The 25998-nt window shown below is 48.7% G+C and overlaps 1 protein-coding gene across 2 annotated transcripts; it reads left to right on the top strand.

The window, feature by feature from the left end:
- Nucleotides 1–14815: 14815 nt before the first annotated feature.
- Nucleotides 14816–25941, top strand: rd3 (retinal degeneration 3, GUCY2D regulator). 2 transcript variants are annotated; one of them, XM_041865822.2, is made up of 3 exons: nucleotides 14816–15192; nucleotides 23255–23582; nucleotides 24851–25941. In XM_041865822.2, the coding sequence occupies exons 2-3, from the start codon at nucleotides 23290–23292 to the stop codon at nucleotides 25218–25220; spliced, it is 663 nt and encodes a 220-aa protein (XP_041721756.1). In that variant the 5' UTR covers nucleotides 14816–15192; nucleotides 23255–23289; the 3' UTR covers nucleotides 25221–25941. The 2 variants fall into 2 exon arrangements, with proteins under 2 accessions (XP_041721756.1, XP_041721757.1); XM_041865823.2 differs by lacking the exon at nucleotides 14816–15192 and adding an exon at nucleotides 20373–20560.
- The last annotated feature ends 57 nt before the right edge of the window (nucleotides 25942–25998 follow it).

Genomic DNA, 25998 nt, shown 5'->3' with positions numbered 1-25998 from the left:
ATGTTCAGTCATTGTCACTGTGGACTTCACTATCGTCATTTGGTTTGTTGTTTTCGTGGTTGCTTTAATTTAATAAAGTCAACATGTTCGCTCAACACGCTGCGCCTTGGTCCGCTTCCTTAGACGATCGTGACAGAAAAACCCACCACAAAAGGACCAAGCAGCGTATACAGGAACACCCGCAGGAGAGAACGCTGGTGGATGTCCTCCTCGGCTGGGGACATATTACGCAGGAGGAGGCCGTCCGGTACCGGAGGGCGATGAAGGGGGAGAACCTGGCAGGAGAGGAGCAACGGCGTCAGCAGGGCCATCGTCGGATGGACGAGAGGCAACCCCAAAAAGTTTTTTGGGGGGGGCACATGGCTTGGGCGGCTGGGCAGCAGGCGGCTGCTACAGGACGTTTTGGAGAGGTGGTCACCGGGTGTTGGGAGGCAGAAGGCAGGTTGGCGAGGCCTGGAGGTAGAGCGGAACCAACTTCCCGTACTCAGGCATGGCAGCATGAGGCGGGGCAGGTTCCGCGGTATGCGGAGCAGCGTACTGGGCCACGAGTGGTCCGGCACAGTCCTGTACGTCCTGTGCAAGCACCCCGCACGTGTCGTGCGAAGGGGGGGATGCAGCCAGGACGGAGTGTGCCGGCTCTATGCTCGAGGTCTCCAGTGCCTCTCCGCGGTCCCGGATATCCTGCTCCCGTATCGCGTGCTGTCATGTCGGTACGGGTTCACAGCCCTGTACGTCCTGTGCGGATGCCTCACGCAGAGTGTGTGAAGGTAGGCATCCAGCCAGGACGGGTGGTGGCCGCTCTTCGCTCCAGGTCTCCTATCCGTCTCCACAGTCCGGTGAGGCCTGTCCCAGCTCCACGCACTAAACCTACGGTGTGCGTCGCCAGCCCTGCCCGGCCTGTTCCTGCTCTACGCACCAAGTCTACGGTGTGCGTCGACAGCACTGCCCGGCCTGTTCCTGCTCCTCGCACCAAACCTATGGTGCGCGTCGCCAGCCCGGTCCGGCCTGTTCCTGCCACCCGCACCAAGTCTACGGTGCGCGTCGCCAGCCCGACCCGGCCTGTTCCTGCCACTCGCACCAAGCCAAGGGTGCGAGTCGTCAGCCTGGTCCAGCCCGTTCCTGCTACTCGCACCAAGCCAGGGGTACGAGTCGTCGGCCTGGTCCAGCCCGTTCCTGCTACTCGCACCAAGCCAAGGGTGCGAGTCGTCAGCCTGGTTCAGCTCGTCCCTGCTACTCGCACCAAGCCAAGGGTGCGAGCCGTCAGCCTGATCCAGCCCATTCCTGCTACTCGCACCAAGCCAGGGATGCGAGTCGTCAGCCTGGTGAGGCCCGTTCCGGCTCCACGATCAAGCCTAGGGTGCGTATCGTCAGCCAGGTCCGGTCCGTTTCTGCCTCACGCGCCAAGCCAGGGGTACGCGTCGTCAGTCCAGATCCTACCAGCTGGGTCGGATCGGACCGGGGGCGCTACGGGGGGATTGAGGAAGGGTGGTGGTCAAGCCCGGAGCCGGAGCCGCCTCTGAGGAGCAACACCCACCCAGCCCTCCCCTGTTTGGGGTTTTTGAGGCGCGGTCGCAGTCCGCGCCTTTAGGGGGGGGGTACTGTCACGCTCTGGCTCCGGGACTTTGTATGTTGAGCCAGGGTGTGTTCGTTTTGTTGTGTTTTGGTTGGTTGTCTTTGGGTGTGTTGTCTTGGTTGTTCGTGTGACTCCCAATCTGTGGTAACGAGTGTCAGCTGTCGGCTCGTTATCTCTGATTGGGAGCCATATTTAAACTGTGTGTTTTCACCTTGGGGTTGTGGGTTTTTGTTCCATGTTCAGTCATTGTCACTGTGGACTTCACTATCGTCATTTGGTTTGTTGTTTTCGTGGTTGCTTTAATTTAATAAAGTCAACATGTTCGCTCAACACGCTGCGCCTTGGTCCGCTTCCTTAGACGATCGTGACACTAGCCAGCTAACTAGCTACTTGCTATTAGCCACAGCTAGCGGTGTTTCACCCAGAACATTGGATTTTTTTCTGCGGGATTAATTTTAATCACTGGACATTGATCACCGGATATTCGGCCAGTCTGCACAGCGCGTTATCGACCCAGAACATATCAGTTTTTCCGCCGGAATCACTGAATCACTGGACCTTTAACTCCGGATTAATCGCTACCAGCTAGCTACAACAAAACGGACGCTGTGGTCTGGCTAATCATCCTGAGCTAGGCCCATCTCCCGGCTATCTACCTCTCTGTCAACCGGACGGGACCACCTAGTGTTGACACGGAGCCCCGCCGATCCTACACGACTGGTCTGCCGACGAAATCGTCTGATGTGGTTACGACGTTAACCACGAAGATTCCATCCATCTGCTAGCCCTGGCCTGCTAGCACACGCTAGCCGTGGCCTCTTACTCACTAGTGCTTCACCACCGGACCTTATGATAACTCAGCTATACAGCTGATATCTGCTGGACTGTTCCTTTTTACGGTACTACATCCTGTTTATGTTTAGCCTCAGCCCAAACATGGTTAGTTTATTGTTGTTTCGGTTATTTCTAATTGTACTATATCACTGTAGACCCCCAGCCTAGCTAAACCTGCCTTAGATAGCTCCTTTGCCCCTCCCCCTATACACGCGGAGACCGACTCAATTGATGCCTCCAGCGATGCTATCTCTTTCATTGTTACCCAACGCTTAGGTTTACCTCCACTTTACTCATATCCTTCCATATCCTTGTCTGTACATAATGCCCTGAATCTTTTCTATAACACCCGGAAATCTGCCCCCCTTTATTCTATGTACTCAACGCACTAGAAGACCAGTTCTTAAAGCCTTTAGCCGTATCCTTATTCTAGTCCTCCTCTGTTCCTCTGGTGATGTAGAGGCTAACCCAGGCCCTGCAGCCCTCAGTATCACTCCTACTCCCCAGGCGCTATCATTTGATGACTTCTGTAATCGCAAAAGTCTTGGTTTCTTGCACATAAATATCAGAAGTCTACTTCCTAAGTTTGAGTTATTCACTGCGTTAGCACACTCTGCCAACCCTGATGTTCTAGCAGTGTCTGAATCCTGGCTCAGGAAGGCCACCAAAAATTCTGAAATTTCCATCCCCAACTATAACATTTTCCGTCTAGATAGAACTGCCAAAGGGGGTGGAGTTGCAATCTACTGTAGAGATAGCCTGCAGAGCTCTATCATACTATCCAGGTCTGTGCCCAAACAGTTTGAGCTTCTACTTCTAAAATCCACCTTTCCAGAAATAAGTCTCTCACTGTTGCCGCTTGCTACAGACCCCCCTCAGCCCCCAGCTGTGCCCTGGACACCATATGTGAATTGATTGCCCCCCATTTATCCTCAGAGTTTGTACTGCTTGGTGACCTAAATTGGGATATGCTTAATACCCCAGCCATCCTACAATCCAAGCTAGATGCCCTCAACCTCACGCAAATTATCAACGAACCTACCAGGTACAACCCTAAATCCGTAAACATGGGTACCCTCATAGATATCATTCTGACTAACATACCCTCTAAATACACCTCAGCTGTCTTCAACCAGGATCTCAGCGATCACTGCCTTATTGCCTGCGTCCGTAACGGGTCCGCGGTCAAACGACCACCCCTCATCACTGTCAAACGCTCCCTAAAACACTTTAGCGAGGAGGCCTTCCTAATTGACCTGGCCCAGGTATCCTGGATGGATATAGATCTCATTCCGTCAGTAGAGGATGCCTGGTTGTTCCTTAAAAGTAATTTCCTCTCAATCTTAAATAAACATGCCCCATTCAAAAATACAGAACTAAGAACCGATATAGCCCCTGGTTCTCCTCAGACTTGACTGCCCTTGACCAGCACAAAAACATCCTGTGGCGTACAGCATTAGCATCAAATAGCCCCCGCGATATGCAACTTTTCAGGGAAGTTATAAACCAATATACACAAGCAGTCAGGAAAGCAAAGGCTAACTTTTTCAAACAGAAATTTGCATCCTGTAGCACTAACTCCAAAAAGTTTTGGGACACTGTAAAGTCCATGGAGAATAAGAGCACTTCCTCCCAGCTGCCCACTGCACTGAGGCTAGGAAACACTATCACCACCGATAAATCTACAATAATCGAGAATTTCAACAAGCATTTTGCTACAGCTGGCCATGCTTTCCATCTGGCTACCACTAACCCGGCCACCAACTCTGCACCCTCTGCTGCAACTTGCCCATGCCCCCCACTTCTCCTTCACACTAATTCAGACAGCTGATGTTTTGAAAGCGCTGCAAAATCTGGACCCCTACAAATCAGCTGGGCTAGACAATCTGGACCCTTTCTTTCTAAAACTAGCCACTGAAATTGTCGCAACCCCTATTACTAGTCTATTCAACCTCTCTTTCATAATGTCTGAGATCCCCAGAGATTGGAAAGCTGCCGCGGTCATCCCCCCTCTTCAAAGGGGGTGACACTCTAGATCCAAACTGCTACAGACCTATATCCATCCTGCCCTGCCTTTCGAAAGTATTCGAAAGCCAAGTTAACAAACAGATCATCGACCATTTCGAATACCACCGTACCTTCTCCGCTATGCAATCCGGTTTCCGAGCTGGTCACGGGTGCACTTCAGCCACGCTCAAGGTCCTAAACGATATTATAACCGCGATTGATAATAGACAGTACTGTGCAGCCGTCTTCATCGACCTGGCCAAGGCTTTCGACTCTGTCAACCACCGCATTCTTATTGGCAGACTAAATAGCCTTGGTTTCTCAAATGACTGCCTCGCCTGGTTCACCAACTACTTCTCAGATAGAGTTCAGTGTGTCAAATCGGAGGGCCTGTTGTCTGGACCTATGGCAGTCTCTATGGGGGTGCCACAGGGTTCAATTCTTGGGCCGACACTTTTCTCCGTGTATATCAATGATGTCGCTCTTGCTGCTGGTGACTCTCAGATCCACCTCTACGCAGACGACACCATTTTGTATACATCTGGCCCTTCATTGGACACTGTGTTAACAAACCTCCAAACGAGCTTCAATGCCATACAACAATCCTTCAGTAGCCTCCAACTGCTCTTAAACACTAGTAAAACTAAATGCATGCTTTTCAATCGAACGCTGCTGGCACCCGCCCACCCGACTAGAATCACCACTCTCGCGGGTCTGACCTAGAGTATGTGGACAACTACAAATACCTAGGTGTCTGGTTAGACTGTAAACTCAACTTCCAGACTCACATAAAGAATCTCCAATCCAAAGTTAAATCTAGAATCGGCTTCCTATTTCGCAACAAAGCCTCCTTCACTCATGCTGCCAAACATGCCCTCGTAAAACTGACTATCCTACCGATCCTTGACTTCGGCGATGTCATTTACAAAATAGCCTCCAACACTCTACTCAGCAAATTGGATGTAGTCTATCACAGTGCCATCCGTTTTGTCTCCAAAGCCCCATACACTACCCACCACTGTGACCTGTACGCTCTTGTTGGCTGGTCCTCACTACATGTTCGTCGTCAAACCCACTGGCTCCAGGCCATCTATAAATCACTGCTAGGCAAATCCCCGCCTTATCTTAGCTCATTGGTCACCATAGCAGCACCCACCCGTAGTCTGCGCTCCAGCAGGTATATCTCACTGGTCATTCCCAAAGCCAACACCTCCTTTGGCCGCCATTCCTTCCAGTTCTCTGCTGCCAATGACTGGAACGAACTGCAAAAATCTCTGAAGCTGGAGACTCTTATCTCCCTCAATAACTTTAAGCATCAGTTGTCAGAGCACCTTACCGATCACTGCACCTGTACACAGCCCATCTGAAATTAGCCCACCCAACTACCTCATCCCTATATTGTTATTTATTTTGCTCTTTTGCACCCCAGTATCTCTATTTGCACATAATCTCTTGCACATCTAGCATTCCAATGTTAATACTATTGTAATTATTCTGCACTATAGCCTATTTATTGCCTTACCTCCATAACTTGCTACATTTGCACACACTGTATATATATTTTCTGTTGTATTTCTGACTTTATGTTTTTTACCCCATATGTAACTCTGTGTTGTTTTTATTGCACTACTTTGCTTTATCTTGGCCAGGTCGCAGTTGTAAATGAGAACCTGTTCTCAACTGGCTTACCTGGTTAAATAAAGGTGAAATAAAAAAATAAAAAAATATTTGTTTTAGGTCTAACATAATATTCCATTGATATTCATGCAATATACATTTTACCTTGTCTTGGAGGTCCTCAGAACATTTCAAGAACATTTTATATTTAAGTTTGACCTAATATTACCACATTATTGCTCCTTAAAGCAGATTGGAATGCATCTCCATTATGTTTCTCTCCAGATTTAATGGCAATTTTCATTTGAAGGTGATATTGCATTTTTATTTCATTTATAGGACATTTGAACAGAATTTAATCATACTAACAACCATATATTTACACAATCTGCACGCCAGGTCTTTTATTCTCTGCGCCACCAGGGAAGCTCTCTTCCATCTTATTTTTTCAGTATATCGCCATGACATTATGGTCGCCATGCCAGTATGGTCAATCAGGAATTCCATGCTTCCTTTTTAGACTTCTTAGACATAACTAACCCAGGGATATACTGGTAACTGGGTTATTCACCATCACTTCACCATCCTCTTTATATGCTTCCTACCTCTGGGCCCATATTTACAAGGTATCCAAGATTATGCTGATCTAGGATAACTTTTGAATGTTTTTGGGATGTTATCATCCTAATGTTAGATACAACACTAACTAGAACTTAATGGGAATCTTAGTTAATGTTCTGGGAATGTTCCCGGTTTCCTGGGATGTCTCCAATGACTCAAGGAAAAAAGTATGTCCCCTTTCTCAGCAGGGAAGACTTACACGAGTCAGTGTGTCAACTGAGTTTAGGGACAAGGCTTTGAACGATGTGTGCACCTGTTTCCCATTCACTTAGTCAGACTGTCCAAACCACACACAGATTCACCTGGCCAGCCTCTGATTCTCCCACACGTCTCCCCCTCTCCTCCCCTCTCTCTCAGTCTCTCCCTCTCCTCCCCTCTCTCAGTCTCTCCCTCTCCTCCCCTCTCTCAGTCTCCCCCTCCCCTCCCCTCTCTCAGTCTCTCCCTCTCCTCCCCTCTCTCAGTCTCTCCCTCTCCTCCCCTCTCTCAGTCTCTCCCTCTCCTCCCCCCTCTCTGTCTCTCTTCCCTCCCCTCTCTCTCAGTCTCTCCCTCTCCTCCCCCCTCTCTGTCTCTCCCTCTCCTCCCCTCTCTGTCTCCCCCTCTCCTCCCCTCTCTCTCAGTCTCTCCCTCTCCTCCCCTCTCTGTCTCTCCCTCTCCTCTCCTCTCAGTCTCTCCCTCTCCTCCCTCTCTCAGTCTCTCCCTCTCCTCCCCCTCTCTGTCTCTCTTCCCTCCCCTCTCTCTCAGTCTCTCCCTCTCCTCCCCCTCTCTGTCTCTCCCTCTCCTCCCCTCTCTGTCTCCCCCTCTCCTCCCCTCTCTCTCAGTCTCTCCCTCTCCTCCCCTCTCTGTCTCTCCCTCTCCTCCCCTCTCTGTCTCTCCCACTCCTCCCCTCTCTCAGTCTCCCTCTCCTCCCCTCTCTCTCAGTCTCTCCCTCTCCTCCTTCTCTCTGTCTCTCCCTCTCCTCCCCTCTCTCAGTCTCTCCCTCTCCTCCCCCTCTCTCTGTCTCTCCCTCTCCTCCCTCTCTCTCAGTCTCTCCCTCTCCTCCCCTCTCTCTGTCTCTCCCTCTCCTCCCCTCTCTCAGTCTCCCCCTCTCCTCCCCTCTCTCTCAGTCTCTCCCTCTCCTCCCCTCTCTCTGTCTCTCCCTCTCCTCCCCTCTCTCTGTCTCTCCCTCTCCTCCCTTCTCTCAGTCTCTCCCTCTCCTCCCCCTCTCTCTGTCTCTCCCTCTCCTCCCCTCTCTCTGTCTCTCCCTCTCCTCCCCTCTCTCTGTCTCTCCCTCTCCTCCCCTCTCTCTGTCTCTCCCTCTCCTCTCCTCTCTGTCTCTCCCTCTCCTCCCCTCTCTCTGTCTCTCCCTCTCCTCCCCTCTCTCTGTCTCTCCCTCTCCTCCCCTCTCTCTCAGTCTCTCCCTCTCCTCCCCTCTCTGTCTCTCCCTCTCCTCCCCTCTCTCTGTCTCTCCCTCTCCTCCCATCTCTCTCAGTCTCTCCCTCTCCTCCCCCCTCTCAGTCTCTCCCTCTCCTCCCCCCTCTCTGTCTCTCCCTCTCCTCCCCTCTCTCTCAGTCTCTCCCTCTCCTCCCCCTCTCTGTCTCTCCCTCTCCTCCCCTCTCTCTCAGTCTCTCCCTCTCCTCCCCTCTCTCTGTCTCTCCCTCTCCTCCCCTCTCTCTCTGTCTCTCCCTCTCCTCCCCCTCTCTGTCTCTCCCTCTCCTTCCCTCTCTCTCAGTCTCCCCCTCTCCTCCCTCTCTCTCTGTCTCTCCCTCTCCTCCCCTCTCTCTGTCTCTCCCTCTCCTCCCCTCTCTCTGTCTCTCCCTCTCCTCCCCTCTCTCTGTCTCTCCCTCTCCTCCCCCCTCTCTGTCTCTCCCTCTCCTCTCCTCCCCTCTCTCTGTCTCTCCCTCTCCTCCCCTCTCTCAGTCTCTCCCTCTCCTCCCCTCTCTCTGTCTCTCCCTCTCCTCCCCTCTCTCTCTGTCTCTCCCTCTCCTCCCTCTCTCTGTCTCTCCCTCTCCTCCCCCCTCTCTGTCTCTCCCTCTCCTCCCTCTCTCATAGTCTCTCCCTCTCCTCCCCTCTCTCTGTCTCTCCCTCTCCTCCCCTCTCTCAGTCTCTCCCTCTCCTCCCCTCTCTCTGTCTCTCCCTCTCCTCCCCTCTCTGTCTCTCCCTCTCCTCCCCTCTCTATGTCTCTCCCTCTCCTCCCCTCTCTCAGTCTCTCCCTCTCCTCCCCTCTCTCAGTCTCTCCCTCTCCTCCCCTCTCTGTCTCTCCCTCTCCTCCCCTCTCTCTGTCTCTCCCTCTCCTCCCCTCTCTCATAGTCTATCCCTCTCCTCCCCTCTCTCTGTCTCTCCCTCTCCTCCCTCTCTCTCAGTCTCTCCCTCTCCTCCCTCTCTCTGTCTCTCCCTCTCCTCCCCTCTCTGTCTCTCCCTCTCCTCCCCTCTCTCTGTCTCTCCCCCTCCTCCCTCTCTCTCAGTCTCTCCCTCTCCTCCCCTCTCTCTGTCTCTCCCTCTCCTCCCCTCTCTCAGTCTCTCCCTCTCCTCCCCTCTCTCAGTCTCTCCCTCTCCTCCCCTCTCTCAGTCTCTCCCTCTCCTCCCTCTCTCTGTCTCTCCCTCTCCTCCCCTCTCTCATAGTCTCTCCCTCTCCTCCCCTCTCTCTGTCTCTCCCTCTCCTCCCCTCTCTCAGTCTCTCCCTCTCCTCCCCTCTCTCTGTCTCTCCCTCTCCTCCCCTCTCTCTCAGTCTCTCCCTCTCCTCCCCTCTCTCTGTCTCTCCCTCTCCTCCCCCCTCTCTGTCTCTCCCTCTCCTCCCCTCTCTCTGTCTCTCCCTCTCCTCCCCTCTCTCTGTCTCTCCCTCTCCTCCCCTCTCTCAGTCTCTCCCTCTCCTCCCCCTCTCTCTGTCTCTCCCTCTCCTCCCCTCTCTCTCAGTCTCTCCCTCTCCTCCCCTCTCTCTGTCTCTCCCTCTCCTCCCCTCTCTCTGTCTCTCCCTCTCCTCTCCTCTCTGTCTCTCCCTCTCCTCCCCTCTCTCTGTCTCTCCCTCTCCTCCCCTCTCTCTCAGTCTCTCCCTCTCCTCCCCTCTCTGTCTCTCCCTCTCCTCCCCTCTCTCTGTCTCTCCCTCTCCTCCCATCTCTCTCAGTCTCTCCCTCTCCTCCCCCCTCTCAGTCTCTCCCTCTCCTCCCCCCTCTTTGTCTCTCCCTCTCCTCCCCTCTCTCTCAGTCTCTCCCTCTCCTCCCCCTCTCTGTCTCTCCCTCTCCTCCCCTCTCTCTCAGTCTCTCCCTCTCCTCCCCTCTCTCTGTCTCTCCCTCTCCTCCCCTCTCTCTCTGTCTCTCCCTCTCCTCCCCCCTCTCTGTCTCTCCCTCTCCTCCCCTCTCTCTCAGTCTCTCCCTCTCCTCCCCTCTCTCTGTCTCTCCCTCTCCTCCCCTCTCCCTCTGTCTCTCCCTCTCCTCCCCCCTCTCTGTCTCTCCCTCTCCTCCCCTCTCTCTCAGTCTCCCCCTCTCCTCCCCTCTCTCTCTGTCTCTCCCTCTCCTCCCCTCTCTCTGTCTCTCCCTCTCCTCCCCTCTCTCTGTCTCTCCCTCTCCTCCCCTCTCTCTGTCTCTCCCTCTCCTCCCCTCTCTCTGTCTCTCCCTCTCCTCCCCCCTCTCTGTCTCTCCCTCTCCTCTCCTCCCTCTCTCTGTCTCTCCCTCTCCTCCCCTCTCTCAGTCTCTCCCTCTCCTCCCCTCTCTCTGTCTCTCCCTCTCCTCCCCTCTCTCTCAGTCTCTCCCTCTCCTCCCCTCTCTCTGTCTCTCCCTCTCCTCCCCCCTCTCTGTCTCTCCCTCTCCTCCCCTCTCTCATAGTCTCTCCCTCTCCTCCCCTCTCTCTGTCTCTCCCTCTCCTCCCCTCTCTCAGTCTCTCCCTCTCCTCCCCTCTCTCTGTCTCTCCCTCTCCTCCCCTCTCTGTCTCTCCCCCTCCTCCCCTCTCTCTGTCTCTCCCTCTCCTCCCCTCTCTCAGTCTCTCCCTCTCCTCCCCTCTCTCAGTCTCTCCCTCTCCTCCCCTCTCTGTCTCTCCCTCTCCTCCCCTCTCTCTGTCTCTCCCTCTCCTCCCCTCTCTCATAGTCTATCCCTCTCCTCCCCTCTCTCTGTCTCTCCCTCTCCTCCCCTCTCTCTCAGTCTCTCCCTCTCCTCCCCTCTCTCTGTCTCTCCCTCTCCTCCCCTCTCTGTCTCTCCCTCTCCTCCCCTCTCTCTGTCTCTCCCTCTCCTCCCCTCTCTCTCAGTCTCTCCCTCTCCTCCCCTCTCTCTGTCTCTCCCTCTCCTCCCCTCTCTCAGTCTCTCCCTCTCCTCCCCTCTCTCAGTCTCTCCCTCTCCTCCCCTCTCTCAGTCTCTCCCTCTCCTCCCCTCTCTCTGTCTCTCCCTCTCCTCCCCTCTCTCATAGTCTCTCCCTCTCCTCCCCTCTCTCTGTCTCTCCCTCTCCTCCCTCTCTCAGTCTCTCCCTCTCCTCCCCTCTCTCTGTCTCTCCCTCTCCTCCCTCTCTCTCAGTCTCTCCCTCTCCTCCCCTCTCTCTGTCTCTCCCTCTCCTCCCCCCTCTCTGTCTCTCCCTCTCCTCCCTCTCTCATAGTCTCTCCCTCTCCTCCCTCTCTCTGTCTCTCCCTCTCCTCCCCTCTCTCAGTCTCTCCCTCTCCTCCCCTCTCTCTGTCTCTCCCTCTCCTCCCCCTCTCTCAGTCTCTCCCTCTCCTCCCCTCTCTCTGTCTCTCCCTCTCCTCCCCTCTCTCTCAGTCTCTCCCTCTCCTCCCCTCTCTCTGTCTCTCCCTCTCCTCCCCTCTCTCTCAGTCTCTCCCTCTCCTCCCCTCTCTCTCAGTCTCTCCCTCTCCTCCCCTCTCTGGCCCAAGACTTCCTCCTCCCTTTCTCCCATCACCTCATCCCATATCTCCCCCTTCTCTAGTCTACTGCTTCCTCTCCTCCTTATCCCTGTCTCCTCCCCTCAGAGACCAGGCAGTATCTGAATCATCATGGTTTTGCTATATCTATATCAGCTCATAATGGTGTTGTTATATCATATCTATATCAGATCAACATGGTGTTGTTATATCATATCTATATCAGCTCTCTCTCTCTCTATCCCTCTCGCTCTCCCTCTCTCTCTCTCTCTCTCTCTCTCTCTCTCTCTCTCTCTCTCTCTCTCTCTCACTCCCTTTCTCTCTCTCCCTCTCTCGCTCCCCCTCTCTCTCTCTCTCCCTCTCTCTCCCTCTCTCTCTTCCCTCCCCCCTCTCTCTCTCCCTCTCTCTCTCTCTCTCTCTCTCTCTCTCTCTCTCTCTCTCTCTCTCTCTCTCTCTCTCTCTCTCTCTCTCTCTCTCTCTCTCTCTCTCTCTCTCTCTCTCTCTCTCTCTCTCTCTCTCTCTCTCTCTCTCTCTGGGAGGGCCAGTGTTTTCATTTGCTTGCTCAGTGGAGGAGTGAAAAGGCCTGATTTTTAAAATGTGTTTTAATGTAGTCCTTTTAATGTAGTCATGTTAATGTAGTCATTTTCAGGAAGGAGGGAAGGAGGACAGAAGTGCACATGGCATTGACATAAATACATTCAATGGCAGTTAACTGTAAACAATGAGCTATTCACCTTTCATAAGATTCATAACTTAGATGGTTGCTTTTGTGTGCCTGTTGAATACAGGGTGGGGGGAATGGTACTACCATGTTCAAGGAAAATGTATTTGCTTACTAGGTTTGGTGTGTAGATTGCAGTCTTGGGAATGTGAAATTTCCCAAGACTGCAATCTACACACCAAACCTAGTAAGCAAATACATTTTCCTTGAACATGGTAGTACCATTCCCCCTACCCTGTATTCTACCAATTTTGCTCACTGGGTTACTTTCTGATAACATCCCTTCTTACTCAACATTTTAGGGACAGCATGAAATTCCCCACATAGGAATGTAACTCAATTGTGATTGATTAAGACAACATTTTAAAAGGCAAACTTTTAAAAAGGGCAACATTTATTTTTTAGACTACTTATTTTATTGTGTGCCCTTTCTAGAAAAAAAACTGTAAATGGATTTCTACGACAAGTCAAACAAAAAAAACTGAAATTAATAACAAACAAAGCAATGCCTACGGTGTTAACTTCAACTGCACGTTGATTCAAACATGCTTGTTTTGTGGACGACGGATGACAGACAGAGCACTCGTGTTGAATATGAAATTACAGAAAGTTATGAAAGAGCTCTCTCTAGTGGTGGAGTTGTGAATACCGTAGACTTCTTGCTAAGGACTACATGAGACTGTTATAGATGGATTGGTTATTAGCAACGAAACTGACACATACGCAACTATGGGGCAAAACAGAGGGGGTTGGTTTAGATTGTTGACAACGTGTAAACAATATTTCGTCTCCAATGTTTATTGAAAACATAAATAAATGTGCACCATAAGGACTTGTTGTCTCTCAAATACATCGTTACAGTTGTTGGTTATCAAGCTAGCGAATTTTTTTGCCATATTAGCATTGACATGAAATCAGTCAAAACACCTCAAATCAAGACATGGTATCAAGAACAAGATGAAACTAGCTGAAACCAGCCACTTATGTTTGCCAACATGGCAGTTTCTTGTCATTGTTGGTAGCTATCTGGCCATTCAGAATCACAACAACACAAGGACTTTTTCCCCATTTAAGCTGCTCATCGTTTTCGTGATGTTCTCAGCTAACCCATTATTCCCATGACGTAACTTCTTCAGAAAGTTGCAAGAAATACAAATAACTATTTATTTTAATTTTTTATGTAGGCCTACATTTGGGTTTGGTAAAAAAATTAAAATTAAAATTAAAATGCTCCGTGTGACCACCCGTCAATGTGGCTGGTGAAATAGACATTCTTACCCGCCAATGCCTAAGTCTACCCACATTTGGCGGGTGGCAGGTGTTCATTTCCCACCCTGCCCCTATGAGATAAACAAATAAGATGCACTACTCTCTTGCTCTGCATCAAAGAGTGATGTGAATATTTTAAGTTAACCAACCTTGATTGATATATGGACTGGTTTAACTCACAGAAGCTGATTTGTCTGCATACAATGTTGTCATTTTGATCAGTGAAAGCTTCAATGAAGTTCAACATCACTGTTATGAAATGACTCTTACCTGTTCAGATGAATAAACTCTAAATTGATTTCAAAAATACCAATAGAAAATCCCAGTGTAAGACCATAGATGAGCTATTTAGTAAACTATATTTCAAATATGTACTGTATTTCAAATGACTATGTTTGTTTTCCAGACACATCCTTTCTATGTAAAGGACGGGTGGATGAGGAAGCTAGTGACGTGTACTTGGGGATCAGGCTAAACCCCAGAGTAAAGAAAGCCTGTTATAGATTAAAGACAATCTCTGGAGTAAACACCACACCATCCCTCCGTCATCCTGCTCCATATAGTACCCAAAACCTATAAACTGTGAGACGACTCCGTCACCACCATGGACCTGAGAGTGAGTCACTTGATCACATGGCTACCTGATCTACATGATCTTACCTGCCAATCTGTCAGCTCCAGGCTGAGTCTCTGCCGTTCTCGCCAAGGCAGAGAGACAGCCTTACGGCCATGTCAACACAACCTAAATGTGGGAATCGTCACTCAGGGGGAGGGGAAAGATGGAGAGATGCTGCCTTCATCCCAAGTGGCACCCTATTCCCTATGTAGTGCACTACTTTTGACCAGGGCCCATAGGGAGAGAGGCAGGAAGAATCCCTCTTTTAGTATGTTCTGGAGAAGAGCTTGCAGGTGTTTATTCTCGCAAGTGTTTATTCCATGGACAACCACACTCCTACACACTAAACCAACAATGCAAGCAAGCAAACAAAAAAAAACACCCACACACAGACTTCGATGTACACACTCTCACACATGCACATGAATGCACATACATATAATAATGCAGCTCATTTCCGTCCGTTTTTGTAACATACTGAACACATACAGCATATGAACAAACCATTGCTTTAATGATCATGCAGGAACTGTTCCGACTGAGCTCATTAGGTATGGGCCGAAATAATTGATATTGGACTGACCTTTAAAATCCCACTCTCTCTCCTCCCCCCTCCTTTTTACCTCCCTCCCTCCATCTCCATCTCTCTCTGCCTCCCTCTCAGCTGATAAAGCTTATTGTGGCCAAATAGGCTTAGGAGCATCGCTATGGCAACAAGGAGTCCGTAAGAGGCTTCACAAGGCACTTCATCAGGGGCTGTGATCTGCCGTTCCCCTCTGAGACATTGCCCCCGATCTCTGGGAACAAGCAATGACAGGCCATCCCTCCGGGGAGGAGGGGACTGTGTGTGTGTCTGCATGGAATCAATCACAGGCCACGGCTCCAGGTAGGAGGGGACTGTGTGTGAAAGGTGTGGGGGTTACTGTATAAGACCAAGTGAGAGTGTGTGAGCTCAGAGACTTCACAAGCAAGACGAGAACTATCAGAGTCCGTGCGACCAAGAGCAACACATCTTCCAACAACATCTCTCTCTTCATCTATCTTTTGGTCATAATATACATAATATATTCACTCCCTTGTGAATTCACTTCCTGCTATTGCTCCCAAGACTGACAAGAGTTCAGGTAAGCAGAGTTTATTCATACAATGCTTTGTTTTAGTTTAAGGGGAGATGTGCAGTAGTAGTAGTATGGACTACAATATGTGCTAAGTGATATTTCTGGTAGTCAGGGTGTTAAAAGTGGACAATATAGTTTTAAAATATATAATTTATCCAAATCAGTAACATACATATATTTATTGTCTGAGAAAGAAGCACTATACACTAGATGTAGATGATCAAACAGGTGTAGATGATCAAAATACACATTGTGATCTGATTGTGATCAGATCTTATAAGTTTAAACAGACAAGATCAGGTCAAGACCAGGACGAAGGACGCATGTTAAATTCAGGTATAAACAGGGCTTAGGAAAGACTTGCATATTCATGAGTTAACCTTACAATTACACTAGATCAATATGGAAAGTGGTTGGGATTAGCACTGACGGCAGGATTGAAATACATGTTAACATACTCCCTTAAGTGCTTATGAATACTCATTATAACATTATTATCATTATTAATCAATATCAATATTTGAAAATACATAAGATACATACAGTAGGTCCCATTCAGAGCCATGTATTTACAGTACATTATGATATTACATTTATATTGTATACCTATGGACAGTGAGCTCACTGAAATTCTAAATACGGAGTTGCAGTCAGTATCAGAATGGGTGATTAATAATAAACTGGTCTTAAATACATCTAAAACTAAAAGCATTGTATTTGGTTCAAAACATTTTCTAAGACCTAAACATCAGCTGGAGTTGTGTATAAAGGGTGTGACCATTGAGCTAGTTGAGGGAGCTAAACTCCTAGATATAATATTAGATGGTCAATTATCATATTAAAGCTCTTGGATGCGCCTGTCATCGATTACTATTTTATTTTATTTTAATTATAAATCATTTTGACAGTAACCCTTCAAAAAGTCATTAATAAATATGTTTTCATTTCCAGATGTACTAGGAAGCTACGTATTTGTTTCTTGGGCTTCAGGAATGTTACTGAAAAAGTGCTGCAGGCCTTGAAAAATAAAAACATTTAGTGATTGAAAGTATAAGGGATATCGCTAAGTCTAGGTCCAAAAGGCTTCTCAACAGCTTCTACCCCCAAGCCATAAAACTCCTGAACAGCTAATCATGGCTACCCGGACTATTTTCACTGCCCCCCCACCCCATCTTTTTACGCTGCTGCTACTCTGTTAATTATATTTACATTTACATTTTAGTCATTTAGCAGACGCTCTTATCCAGAGCGACTTACAGGAGCAATTAGGGTTAAGTGCCTTGCTCAAGGGCACATTTACGTCATTTAGCAGACGCTCTTATCCAGAGCGACTCACAAATTGGTGCATTCACCCTATAGCCAGTGGGATAACCACTTTACAACTTTTTTTTGGGGGGGTAGAAGGATTACTTTATCCTATCCCAGGTATTCCTTAAAGAGGTGGGGTTTCAAATGTCTCCGGAAGGTGGTGAGTGACTCCGCTGTCCTGGCGTCGTGAGGGAGCTTGTTCCACCATTGGGGTGCCAGAGCAGCGAACAGTTTTGACTGGGCTGAGCGGGAACTATGCTTCCGCAGAGGAAGGGGAGCCAGCAGGCCAGAGGTGGATGAACGCAATGCCCTCGTTTGGGTGTAGGGACTGATCAGAGCCCGAAGGTACAGAGGTGCCGTTCCCCTCACTGCTCCATAGGCAAGCACCATGGTCTTGTAACGGATGCGAGCTTCAACTGGAAGCCAGTGGAGTGTGCGGAGGAGGGGGTGACGTGAGAGAACTTGGGAAGGTTGAACACCAGACGGGCTGCGGCATTCTGGATGAGTTGTAGGGGGTTTAATGGCACAGGCAGGGAGGCCAGCCAACAGCGAGTTGCAGTAATCCAGACGGGAGATGACAAGTGCCTGGATTAGGACCTGTGCCGCTTCCTGTGTAAGGCAGGGTCGTACTCTCCGAATGTTGTAGAGCATGAACCTGCAGGAGCGGGTCACCGCCTTGATGTTAGCGGAGAACGACAGGGTGTTGTCCAGGGTCACGCCAAGGCTCTTCGCACTCTGGGAGGAGGACACAACGGAGTTGTCAACCGTGATGGCGAGATCATGGAACGGGCAGTCCTTCCCGGGAGGAAGAGCAGCTCCGTCTTGCCAGGGTTCAGCTTGAGGTGGTGATCCGTCATCCATACTGATATGTCTGCCAGACATGCAGAGATGCGATTCGCCACCTGGTTATCAGAAGTGGGAAAGGAGAAGATTAGTTGTGTATCGTCAGCGTAGCAATGATAGGAGAGGCCATGTGAGGATATGACAGAGCCAAGTGACTTGGTGTATAGGGAGAAAAGGAGAGGGCCTAGAACTGAGCCCTGGGGGACACCAGTGGTGAGAGCACGTGGTGCGGAGACAGCTTCTCGCCACGCCACTTGGTAGGAGCGACCGGTCAGGTAGGACGCAATCCAGGAGTGAGCCGCGCCGGAGATGCCCAGCTCGGAGAGGGTGGAGAGGAGGATCTGATGGTTCACAGTATCAAAGGCAGCAGACAGGTCTAGAAGGACAAGAGCAGAGGGAGAGAGAGTTAGCTTTAGCAGTGCGGAGAGCCTCCGTGACACAGAGAAGAGCAGTCTCAGTTGAATGACCAGTCCTGAAACCTGACTGGTTTGGATCAAGAAGGTCATTCTGAGAGAGATAGCAAGAGAGTTGGCTAAAGACGGCACGCTCAATAGTTTTGGAAAGAAAAGAAAGAAGGGATACTGGTCTGTAGTTGTTGACATCAGTGGGATCGAGTGTTGGTTTTTTGAGAAGGGGAGCAACTCTCGCTCTCTTGAAGACGGAAGGGACATGGCCAGCGGTCAAGGATGAGTTGATCAGCGAGGTGAGGTAGGGGAGAAGGTCACCGGAGATGGTCTGGAGAAGAGAGGAGGGGATGGGGTCAAGCGGGCAGGTTGTTGGGCGGCCTGCAGTCACAAGTCGCAGGATTTTATCTGGAGAGAGAGGGGAGAAAGAAGTCAAAGCATAGGGTAGGGCAGTGTGAGTAGGACCAGCAGTGTCATTAGACTTAACAAACGAGGATCGGATGTCGTCATCCTTCTTTTCAAAGTGGTTGACGAAGTCATCCACAGAGAGAGAGGAGGGGGGGGAGGATTCAGGAGGGAGGAAAATGTGGCAAAGAGCTTCCTAGGGTTAGAGGCAGATGCTTGGAATTTAGAGTGGTAGAAAGTGGCCTTAGCAGCAGAAACAGATGAAGAAAATGTAGAGAGGAGGGAGTGAAAAGATGCCAGGTCGGCAGGGAGTTTAGTTTTCTTCCATTTCCGCTCCGCTGCCCGGAGCTCTGTTCTGTGAGCTCGCAATGAGTCATCAAGCCACGGAGCTGGAGGGGAGGACCGAGCCGGCCGGGAGGATAGGGGACACAGAGAGTCAAAGGATGCAGAAAGGGAGGAGAGGAGGGTTGAGGAGGCAGAATCAGGAGATTGGAGGGAGAAGGATTGAGCAGAGGGAAGAGATGATAGGATGGAAGAGGAGAGAGTAGTGGGAGAGAGAGAGCGAAGGTTGCGGCGGCGCATTACCATCTGTGTAGGGGGCAGAGTGAGTAGTGTTGGAGGAGAGCGAGAGAGAAAAGGAAACAAAGTAGTGGTCGGAGACATGGAGGGGAGTTGCAGTGAGATTAGTAGAAGAGCAGCATCTAGTAAAGATGAGGTCAAGCGTATTGCCTGCCTTGTGAGTAGGGGGGACGGTGAGAGGGTGAGGTCAAAAGAGGAGAGGAGTGGAAAGAAGGAGGCAGAGAGAAATGAGTCAAATGTGGACATAGGGAGGTTGAAATGCCCCAAAACTGTGAGGGGTGAGCCATCCTCAGGAAAGGAACTTATCAAGGCGTCAAGCTCATTGATGAACTCTCCAAGGGAACCTGGAGGGCGATAGATGACAAGGATATTAAGCTTAAATGGGCTAGTGACTGTGACAGCATGGAATTCAAATGAGGAGATAGACAGGTGGGTTAGGGGAAAAATTGAGAATGTCCACTTGGGAGAGATGAGGATTCCTGTGCCACCACCCCTCTGACCAGATGCTCTCGGGGTATGCGAGAACACATGGTCAGACGAGGAGAGAGCAGTAGGAGTAGCAGTGTTTTCAGTGGTAATCCATGTTTCCGTCAGCGCCAGGAAGTCGAGGGACTGGAGGTTAGCATAGGCTGGGATGAAGTCAGCTTTGTTGGCAGCAGAACGGCAGTTCCAGAGGCTGCCTGAGACCTGGAACTCCAGGTGTGGGGTGCGTGCAGGGACCACCAGGTTAGAGAGGCAGCAGCCACGCGGTGTGAGGCGTTTGTGTAGCCTGTGCAGAGAGGAGAGAACAGGGATAGGCAGAGGCATAGTTGACAGGCTGTAGCAAATGGCTACAATAATGCAGAGGAGATCGGAATGAAATGAACTAAACATCTGGGAGAGGAGAGAGCAGGGCCTCCCTCACCAAAACTTCCACCTCAGAAACTATAATTGTTTCACTGAACCACCCGAACAAAAACTCTCCCAACTTCCACCTTTAGAAATCAGAATTGTTGTGAACCACAGCGGTTCAATGTTTAAAGGAATAGACTCAACCCACTTTATTCAGCTAGCTAACTATGACACCATAGCTAACTAGCATGCTAGCATCCAATAACACACAGTTTAGCACCAACACTTGGTCACAACAAACCACCAATAGTGTGTTGACACACTAAGCAGATAATTCGTGTCCGTGTCTAGTTCCTTTCATAACGCAGAAATAATTAAACGTTAAAATTATATATGCATAGTCACTTTAACTGTACATTTTACATTTACATTTTAGTCATTTAGCAGACGCTCTTATCCAGAGCCACTTACAGTTAGTGAGTGCATGCATACATTATAATTTTATTTTTCATACTGGCCCCCCCCTGTATTTTTCATACTCTACCCACATGTACATATTACCTCAACTACCTCAACTAACCGGTGCCCCCGCACATTGACTCTGCACCGGTACCCCCATGTATATAGCCTCCCTACTGTTATTTTATTTTACTTCTGCTCTTTTTTTCTCAACACTTTTTTGTTGTTGTTTTATTGTACATTTTTATAAAAAAAATGAATGCATTGTTGGTTAAGGGCTGTAAGTAAGCATTTCACCACCTGTTGTATTCGGCGCATGTGGCAAATACAATTTGATTTGATTTGATATGCGGTGGTTAAGGCTACGACGGAGTGGAGCTTACTCAGGTGTTCAAAAGTGCATATCAGACCGAAAGCCGAATGCTTCTTAGGTAGTTCTTTGTGAGTTTTAGTTTAGATAACGATCTCTCCGCAGAAGCAACAGTTACAGGGATGCTAAAAACAGATTGATTGCCGTAGCAACATCAGGGAAACATAAGTGAGTGGTGAGTCAAATACAGAAGTTCTGCAACATTTTAAGCCTAATTGAGCCTCTCATTCTCCTTAATTGCCATGCTCAACACGCTACAGAAAGAGATTAACTGTATAGGATGCTATGGGGACAGATCGTCTGGATACTGGACAGCCAATAAATTGTCAGATGCAAACAGATTATCATATTTAGCAGACAGCAGTTCTTGAGCGCTTAAAGAAAAATAGTTTTGCGATTTAGTTCGTAGGTTACTGGTGAACCGGCGTTTGAGTTGTGTGGTTGCAATATTCCTTGTCTCTGGTATATCTTGACAGGCATCATTCAAGACTAAATTGAAATTGTGTGCAGCGCAAGGGACACACAGTCTCAGGAAAGTCTGGGTTGGCAATCCTCAGTATATGAAAGGTTGTCTGGGTTGGCAATCCTCAGTATAGGAAAGGCTGTCTGGGTTGGCAATACTCAGTATAGGAAAGGCTGTCTGGGTTGGCAATACTCAGTATAGGAAAGGCTGTCTGGGTTGGCAATACTCAGTGAAGAAAACAGTTGGGCCCGCAACCTGGACCTACAGGCCGTGGTGAAAACATTTACACACGAAAAAGGAGCACTTCAGGAGACCAGAGGAGTCTCTCAAATTGAATATTGCAGCCCATTTATGTAGGCTATTAGCCAGACAAAACCCGCTGAGTAGTGGCTGAATTTGTTCTCAAGCCGACAACTTTTTTCCTAATTGTTAGGCTATTTGATATGTAATTTGTATCAAAAGTTTATAAATAGCAAGAAAATACGGTATATAGCTATAGATAGTACACTGCATAAAGAAACAATCCCTCGTGAACTAGTGTTTTGAGGGTGGACTGACTGTATTATTTGGCATTAATAGACTGGTTTTACGCACAACTTTCCATCCAAGCTGGGCGAGAGTGCGAGGACGGCTCATGTCATGCAGGTTCGGGTACAATCTGCAATGTTTTAATTTCCTACTTTAATTAGCCTATTGAACAAGTAATTACATTATTGCCAACAGCCAGCAGTCTAAAAATGCCAGTATTGCGACACATTGTATAGATCGTGAAATGTTAGGCTTAAAATGAGAAAATTACGACTAAATAGGTCTACCAACAAACATTTATCCATTAGGTAAAGCACAGCTAAACGTAACATCCGGGGTCCAGGGAAACTGTCTGACGCCAGTGGCAACGCACGGTATTATACAGAGCCATGCTCGCAACTCCCTTCCATCTCCAAATTACTCAAGCAAACAGCAAAATTAGTTAAAAAAAAGATTAAACAACATTTAATGGAACGGCGGGGACACACAAAAACACTCACACATAGACACACACATCATTTTATTAGTTGTATTGTTTGCACTATTATTTTTTATTTGTTGTATTGTTTGTATATCATTGTATTTTAATATGTGACTGTCCTTGTCTATTAGTGTATCAGTGTTTTGTTACTTGCCATGTTTTGTGTTTTTTTGTGGACCCCAGGAAAAATAGCTGCTGCTTTGGCAAAAGCTAATCCGAATAAATCAATATGGTTTTGGTACCGTTTAAGTCTAAAAGGTACCTACCAAAAAGCTGCTCTGATCTTATAGAGAGCATGCATGGGACTAATCTCATGCTGTCTATCTTAGTGGTTAAGAGCATTGTGCCAGTAACCGAAAGGTCACTGGTTCTAATCCCCGAGCGGACTAAGTGAAAAATCTTATTAAGCTACATTATTTACAATAACAACCAACACAAACATACAAAATATATATATATTTTTATCAAAATCTCACTTTTGCTAACAAAAACAATAAAAAAAATCAAGCCAACACAGAGGCACAGATTGTCAAAATCGTTATCTTCCGATTATTTATGCGTATAACAAACAATATCTAATGTATTTTCAGTTTTATAAATGTATAAAACAGGCCCCCTCAGTTTTAATGGACACCCCTGAAAGAGATTGGCAGGAAGTGGGAGTTATGAAGCAGAGAAGCCTGTGTCCCAAATGGCACCCTATGCCCTTTAAAGCACTACATCTGACCAGAGCCTATAGGGTGTACTATGTAGGGAATATTGTACCATTTAGGACACTGTCACAATGATAGTGGATGTGAAGGAAGGGACTGGATATGAAGGGCTTTAGCTCGTACAGACAGACACCAGAATAACAGGAGTGTGGCTGTGAAACACCTCTCTCTTTGTGCTGTTCTCCTTTGGGAATATTTTTTGATCTATGATAACAGCCTGTCCAGGGGAGACAGGTGGAGACAGGCTCCAAGCTGTTGGCGACAAACAGCCATTAGCTAGCGAGGTACGCACATTACCTGTACCTCCCATGGGTTACATTAATGTGATGGCAACCCAGGCTAAACAGACTATCTAGACATCCACACAATCCATCCAACGATACCATGAGATTACAAACGATCCTCTCTTACACAATATGGAGAATATCAATAGGAGTACTTTATAGGATTCCCTTCCCTTCCATTTACAATGACCTGTTTCATCAAATAAATATTGAGAAAACCTCATTGTGCAAAACCAACCCAATAAGACAAACGATCCATACCACAACCTAGCAAACACAGTAGACTTTTCTTTTGGTGAGGGGGCTAAGAATGATGGCCTGCACTGTACTAGAAAGGTACTGTACTACAGTATTACACCATGTCCTCTTCTCACACTCCCATCTGGTTCCTCCCATGCAGCACGGGGCACGAGGGGGACAAGGCTTCGGCAGGCGATGGCCTCGTGGTTCGGTTGGAGCAGCGAGCCGGACTACCGGAGTCCGCGGCGGGACCCGTCTGACGTGGTCACGGACACCCTGATGCTGGAGCTCAGCTGGCAGCTGAAGGAGGCCGAGAGGATGCAGCGTGAGAGGGACAACGAGTACCGACGACTCCAGACCGGCGTGGACTACAGCTGGCTGGTCAACACGCCACGCAACACCTACGACGTGTTACCTGGTGAGAGGCTGGGCCTGGAGGACCTGTGCTCCAAGGTGCATCCATCCTACTGCGGAGCCGTCATACTGAGGTAAGTAACCTTTGACCTTAGTTCTTTCTGTACTTAACCCCCTAACCTGACGTAGCAGGCGTAAAAAGACGCCTGAGCGGAGTCCCCACATCCGTTTTTCAGGGGAAAATACTGTATCCCTGAAAATCTGAAACATCAGCTTTCTTCCGACCCAGCAGAGTGTTATTCCCCTAATCTACACTGGCCTTCTGGTCAAGTTCTCTATACAAAGAGAGAGAGAGAGAGAGAGAGAGAGAGTTGGTGGAGAGTATAAAAAGAGCTGGAGGCCAGTCGGCCAAATCAACAGGAGCAAGGGGCCGGTGGGGCTGGTCTATTTAAAGGCCTAAGAACTTATCAGCCTCGTCTTGAGAGGAGTAAGTATCTTTAGTTGGCAGGCCTTCCCATAGATATAAAACATCTGTCATATGGTATATCTCTATGGGAAGACAGAGGGGCCACCATTAAATGTATTCCTGCCTCTCCCCTGCCCTGCTGTCCATGCAGACCGAGGGGCCACCATTAAATGTATTCCTGCCTCTCCCCTGCCCTGCTGTCCATGCAGACAGAGGAGCCACCATTAAATGTATTCCTGCCTCTCCCCTGCCCTGCTGTCCATGCAGACAGAGAGGCCATCATTCAATTTATTCCTGCCTCTCCCCTGCCCTGCTGTCCATGCAGACAGAGGGCTTGTTTGGATCAAAGGTTTTTCAAGTGTATTAGTGATAGCACATGTTGTGGTGTTACAGTGACGATGGTAAACGCTGCTGAGTGGAATAGTAAGAGCTCATCCCCTTCCCACGCAGTTGAAATGTACTCTCTGAACCCTCCATGAGAAAAGTAGACGCCCACATGGTTTCTCTTCTGTGACTATAACCAGGCAAAGTGAAACAAAGCTATCGATTACAGCGGATGGCTAAAGGTCTCTTGGTTTGTACCATTTTAAAATCTAAAGATAAATCATCCATTTATCCTGATACATATACTTTTGGGGGAGGTTTGGAACCATACTCACGTGATGAGTCCTGAAGACTTACATTGGCTTCTTGTATGAATGCCTAGGCTTTAGCTTGGCGAGATAACAGTCTTGTAGTACGCAAGACACCCAGGTTTGAACCCCTGCCAGTGACATGAAGACCTGTGTTGGCTCCCTGAGTTAATTCCTAGGCTTTAGCTCAGGGGGCAAACCTAACGCAGTCATGTAGCACAAAGGAGACCTGTGTTCGAAACCCGACCAGTCACACATGGGTCTAGCTGAGACTGATTTGACTTCCTCTCTCTCCGACGTCCAGGTTCCGCCAGGTGGTGACTGAGAACGAGCCGGAGTTGCAGGAGGTGTCTGCCCTTTTCCGCACAGTCGTCCTCGAGGCCTTGGACCGCATGAGGGAGGAGCAGGAGGCGCAGCGGCTCTCGCGCCAGTGGAACAACAAACGGGCCATGAGCATGTCTCTCATTAACTTCAAGTCGCGCGTCAAGATCAACCCCTTCGCCAGCACCTTGGGCCTGACCTCGACTGGAGGGGGAGGGGAGGGTGTGTGCGAGCTGAAGACAGTGTCAGAAGATGTGGAGAAGGCGCTGGAGGAGAGGGCTGACAGGGCCCAGAGGGTGTGGAGCATACCCGACTTCAGACACAAAGGGTTGTACACTACCAAGGCCGTCTGAGCTGGGGATCCACAGGACAGTGTTGTGGTTCAGTGGAGGATAGAGAGAAGCTAGTGAGAGGTAGCCTATAATAAACCCCCGGAACCTGCCCAGTCTGCTTTGAACAACAATGGAGAGAAATAGGAGAGGTCTCTCCCATCTTCTCCTTCGGCAGTGTGGGGTCATCCACTGTTGAACGTTTTTGACTTATGAATTTGATATGGGGAGCTATGCTAAGGATATTTCACAATGTTCTGAGATGTTCAGACACATTCTTTGCTGTACCTTTATTGTAAATTAGATAGTTGCATGCACTTCTTTTTACAGTGCCTTTTTTCTTTACAACAACATAATACTCCGGAACTATTTGTACTTTAATTGTAGTTAAAAAAATGAGACTTACACATAAAGCAATTAACAAGTTTTTTTTTTTTCTCAAGCATTTTTTGGCACTCTAAAGAGAAGTGCTACTAAGCATGGCTTTAAAAATATATAGTAAATTACTGACTGCTCTATTGGAGTGGTCAGTATGAAATTGTAGATTATATGGATCTTCTTTCTAACTCTTTACAGTTGGAATACAGTGCATCTTGATTCTCTAGATTCTCTTACTTGATAATTTCTGTGCAAATATTTCAAATGCCCATCACTTTCCTATGGCAATTTCTCAGGAGAAAAGCATAAAATCCAGTGGTAAGCATAAAGGCACTGTTTTATTGCTTAGCAACCAAGGTCGAGGAGCCTGGGCTATTTGCCTTGTCCAATAAGATTGACAAAGCCTGGATACAGGACAAACTGT

The sequence above is a fragment of the Coregonus clupeaformis genome, chromosome 36 (genome assembly GCF_020615455.1).
Source record: "Coregonus clupeaformis isolate EN_2021a chromosome 36, ASM2061545v1, whole genome shotgun sequence".
NCBI classification, from domain to species: Eukaryota; Metazoa; Chordata; class Actinopteri; order Salmoniformes; family Salmonidae; genus Coregonus; species Coregonus clupeaformis.
Note: the sequence above shows the minus strand (reverse complement) of the source record. Positions and strands in the feature narration are given on the sequence as shown.

Bases quoted from the DNA above. Each gene is read 5' to 3' on its own strand.
- rd3 (XM_041865822.2), top strand. From the start codon at position 23,290: ATGGCCTCGTGGTTCGGTTGGAGCAGCGAGCCGGACTACCGGAGTCCG. The intron at 23,583-24,850 runs GTAAGTAACCTT...TCCGACGTCCAG, and splicing joins TGCGGAGCCGTCATACTGAG to GTTCCGCCAGGTGGTGACTG.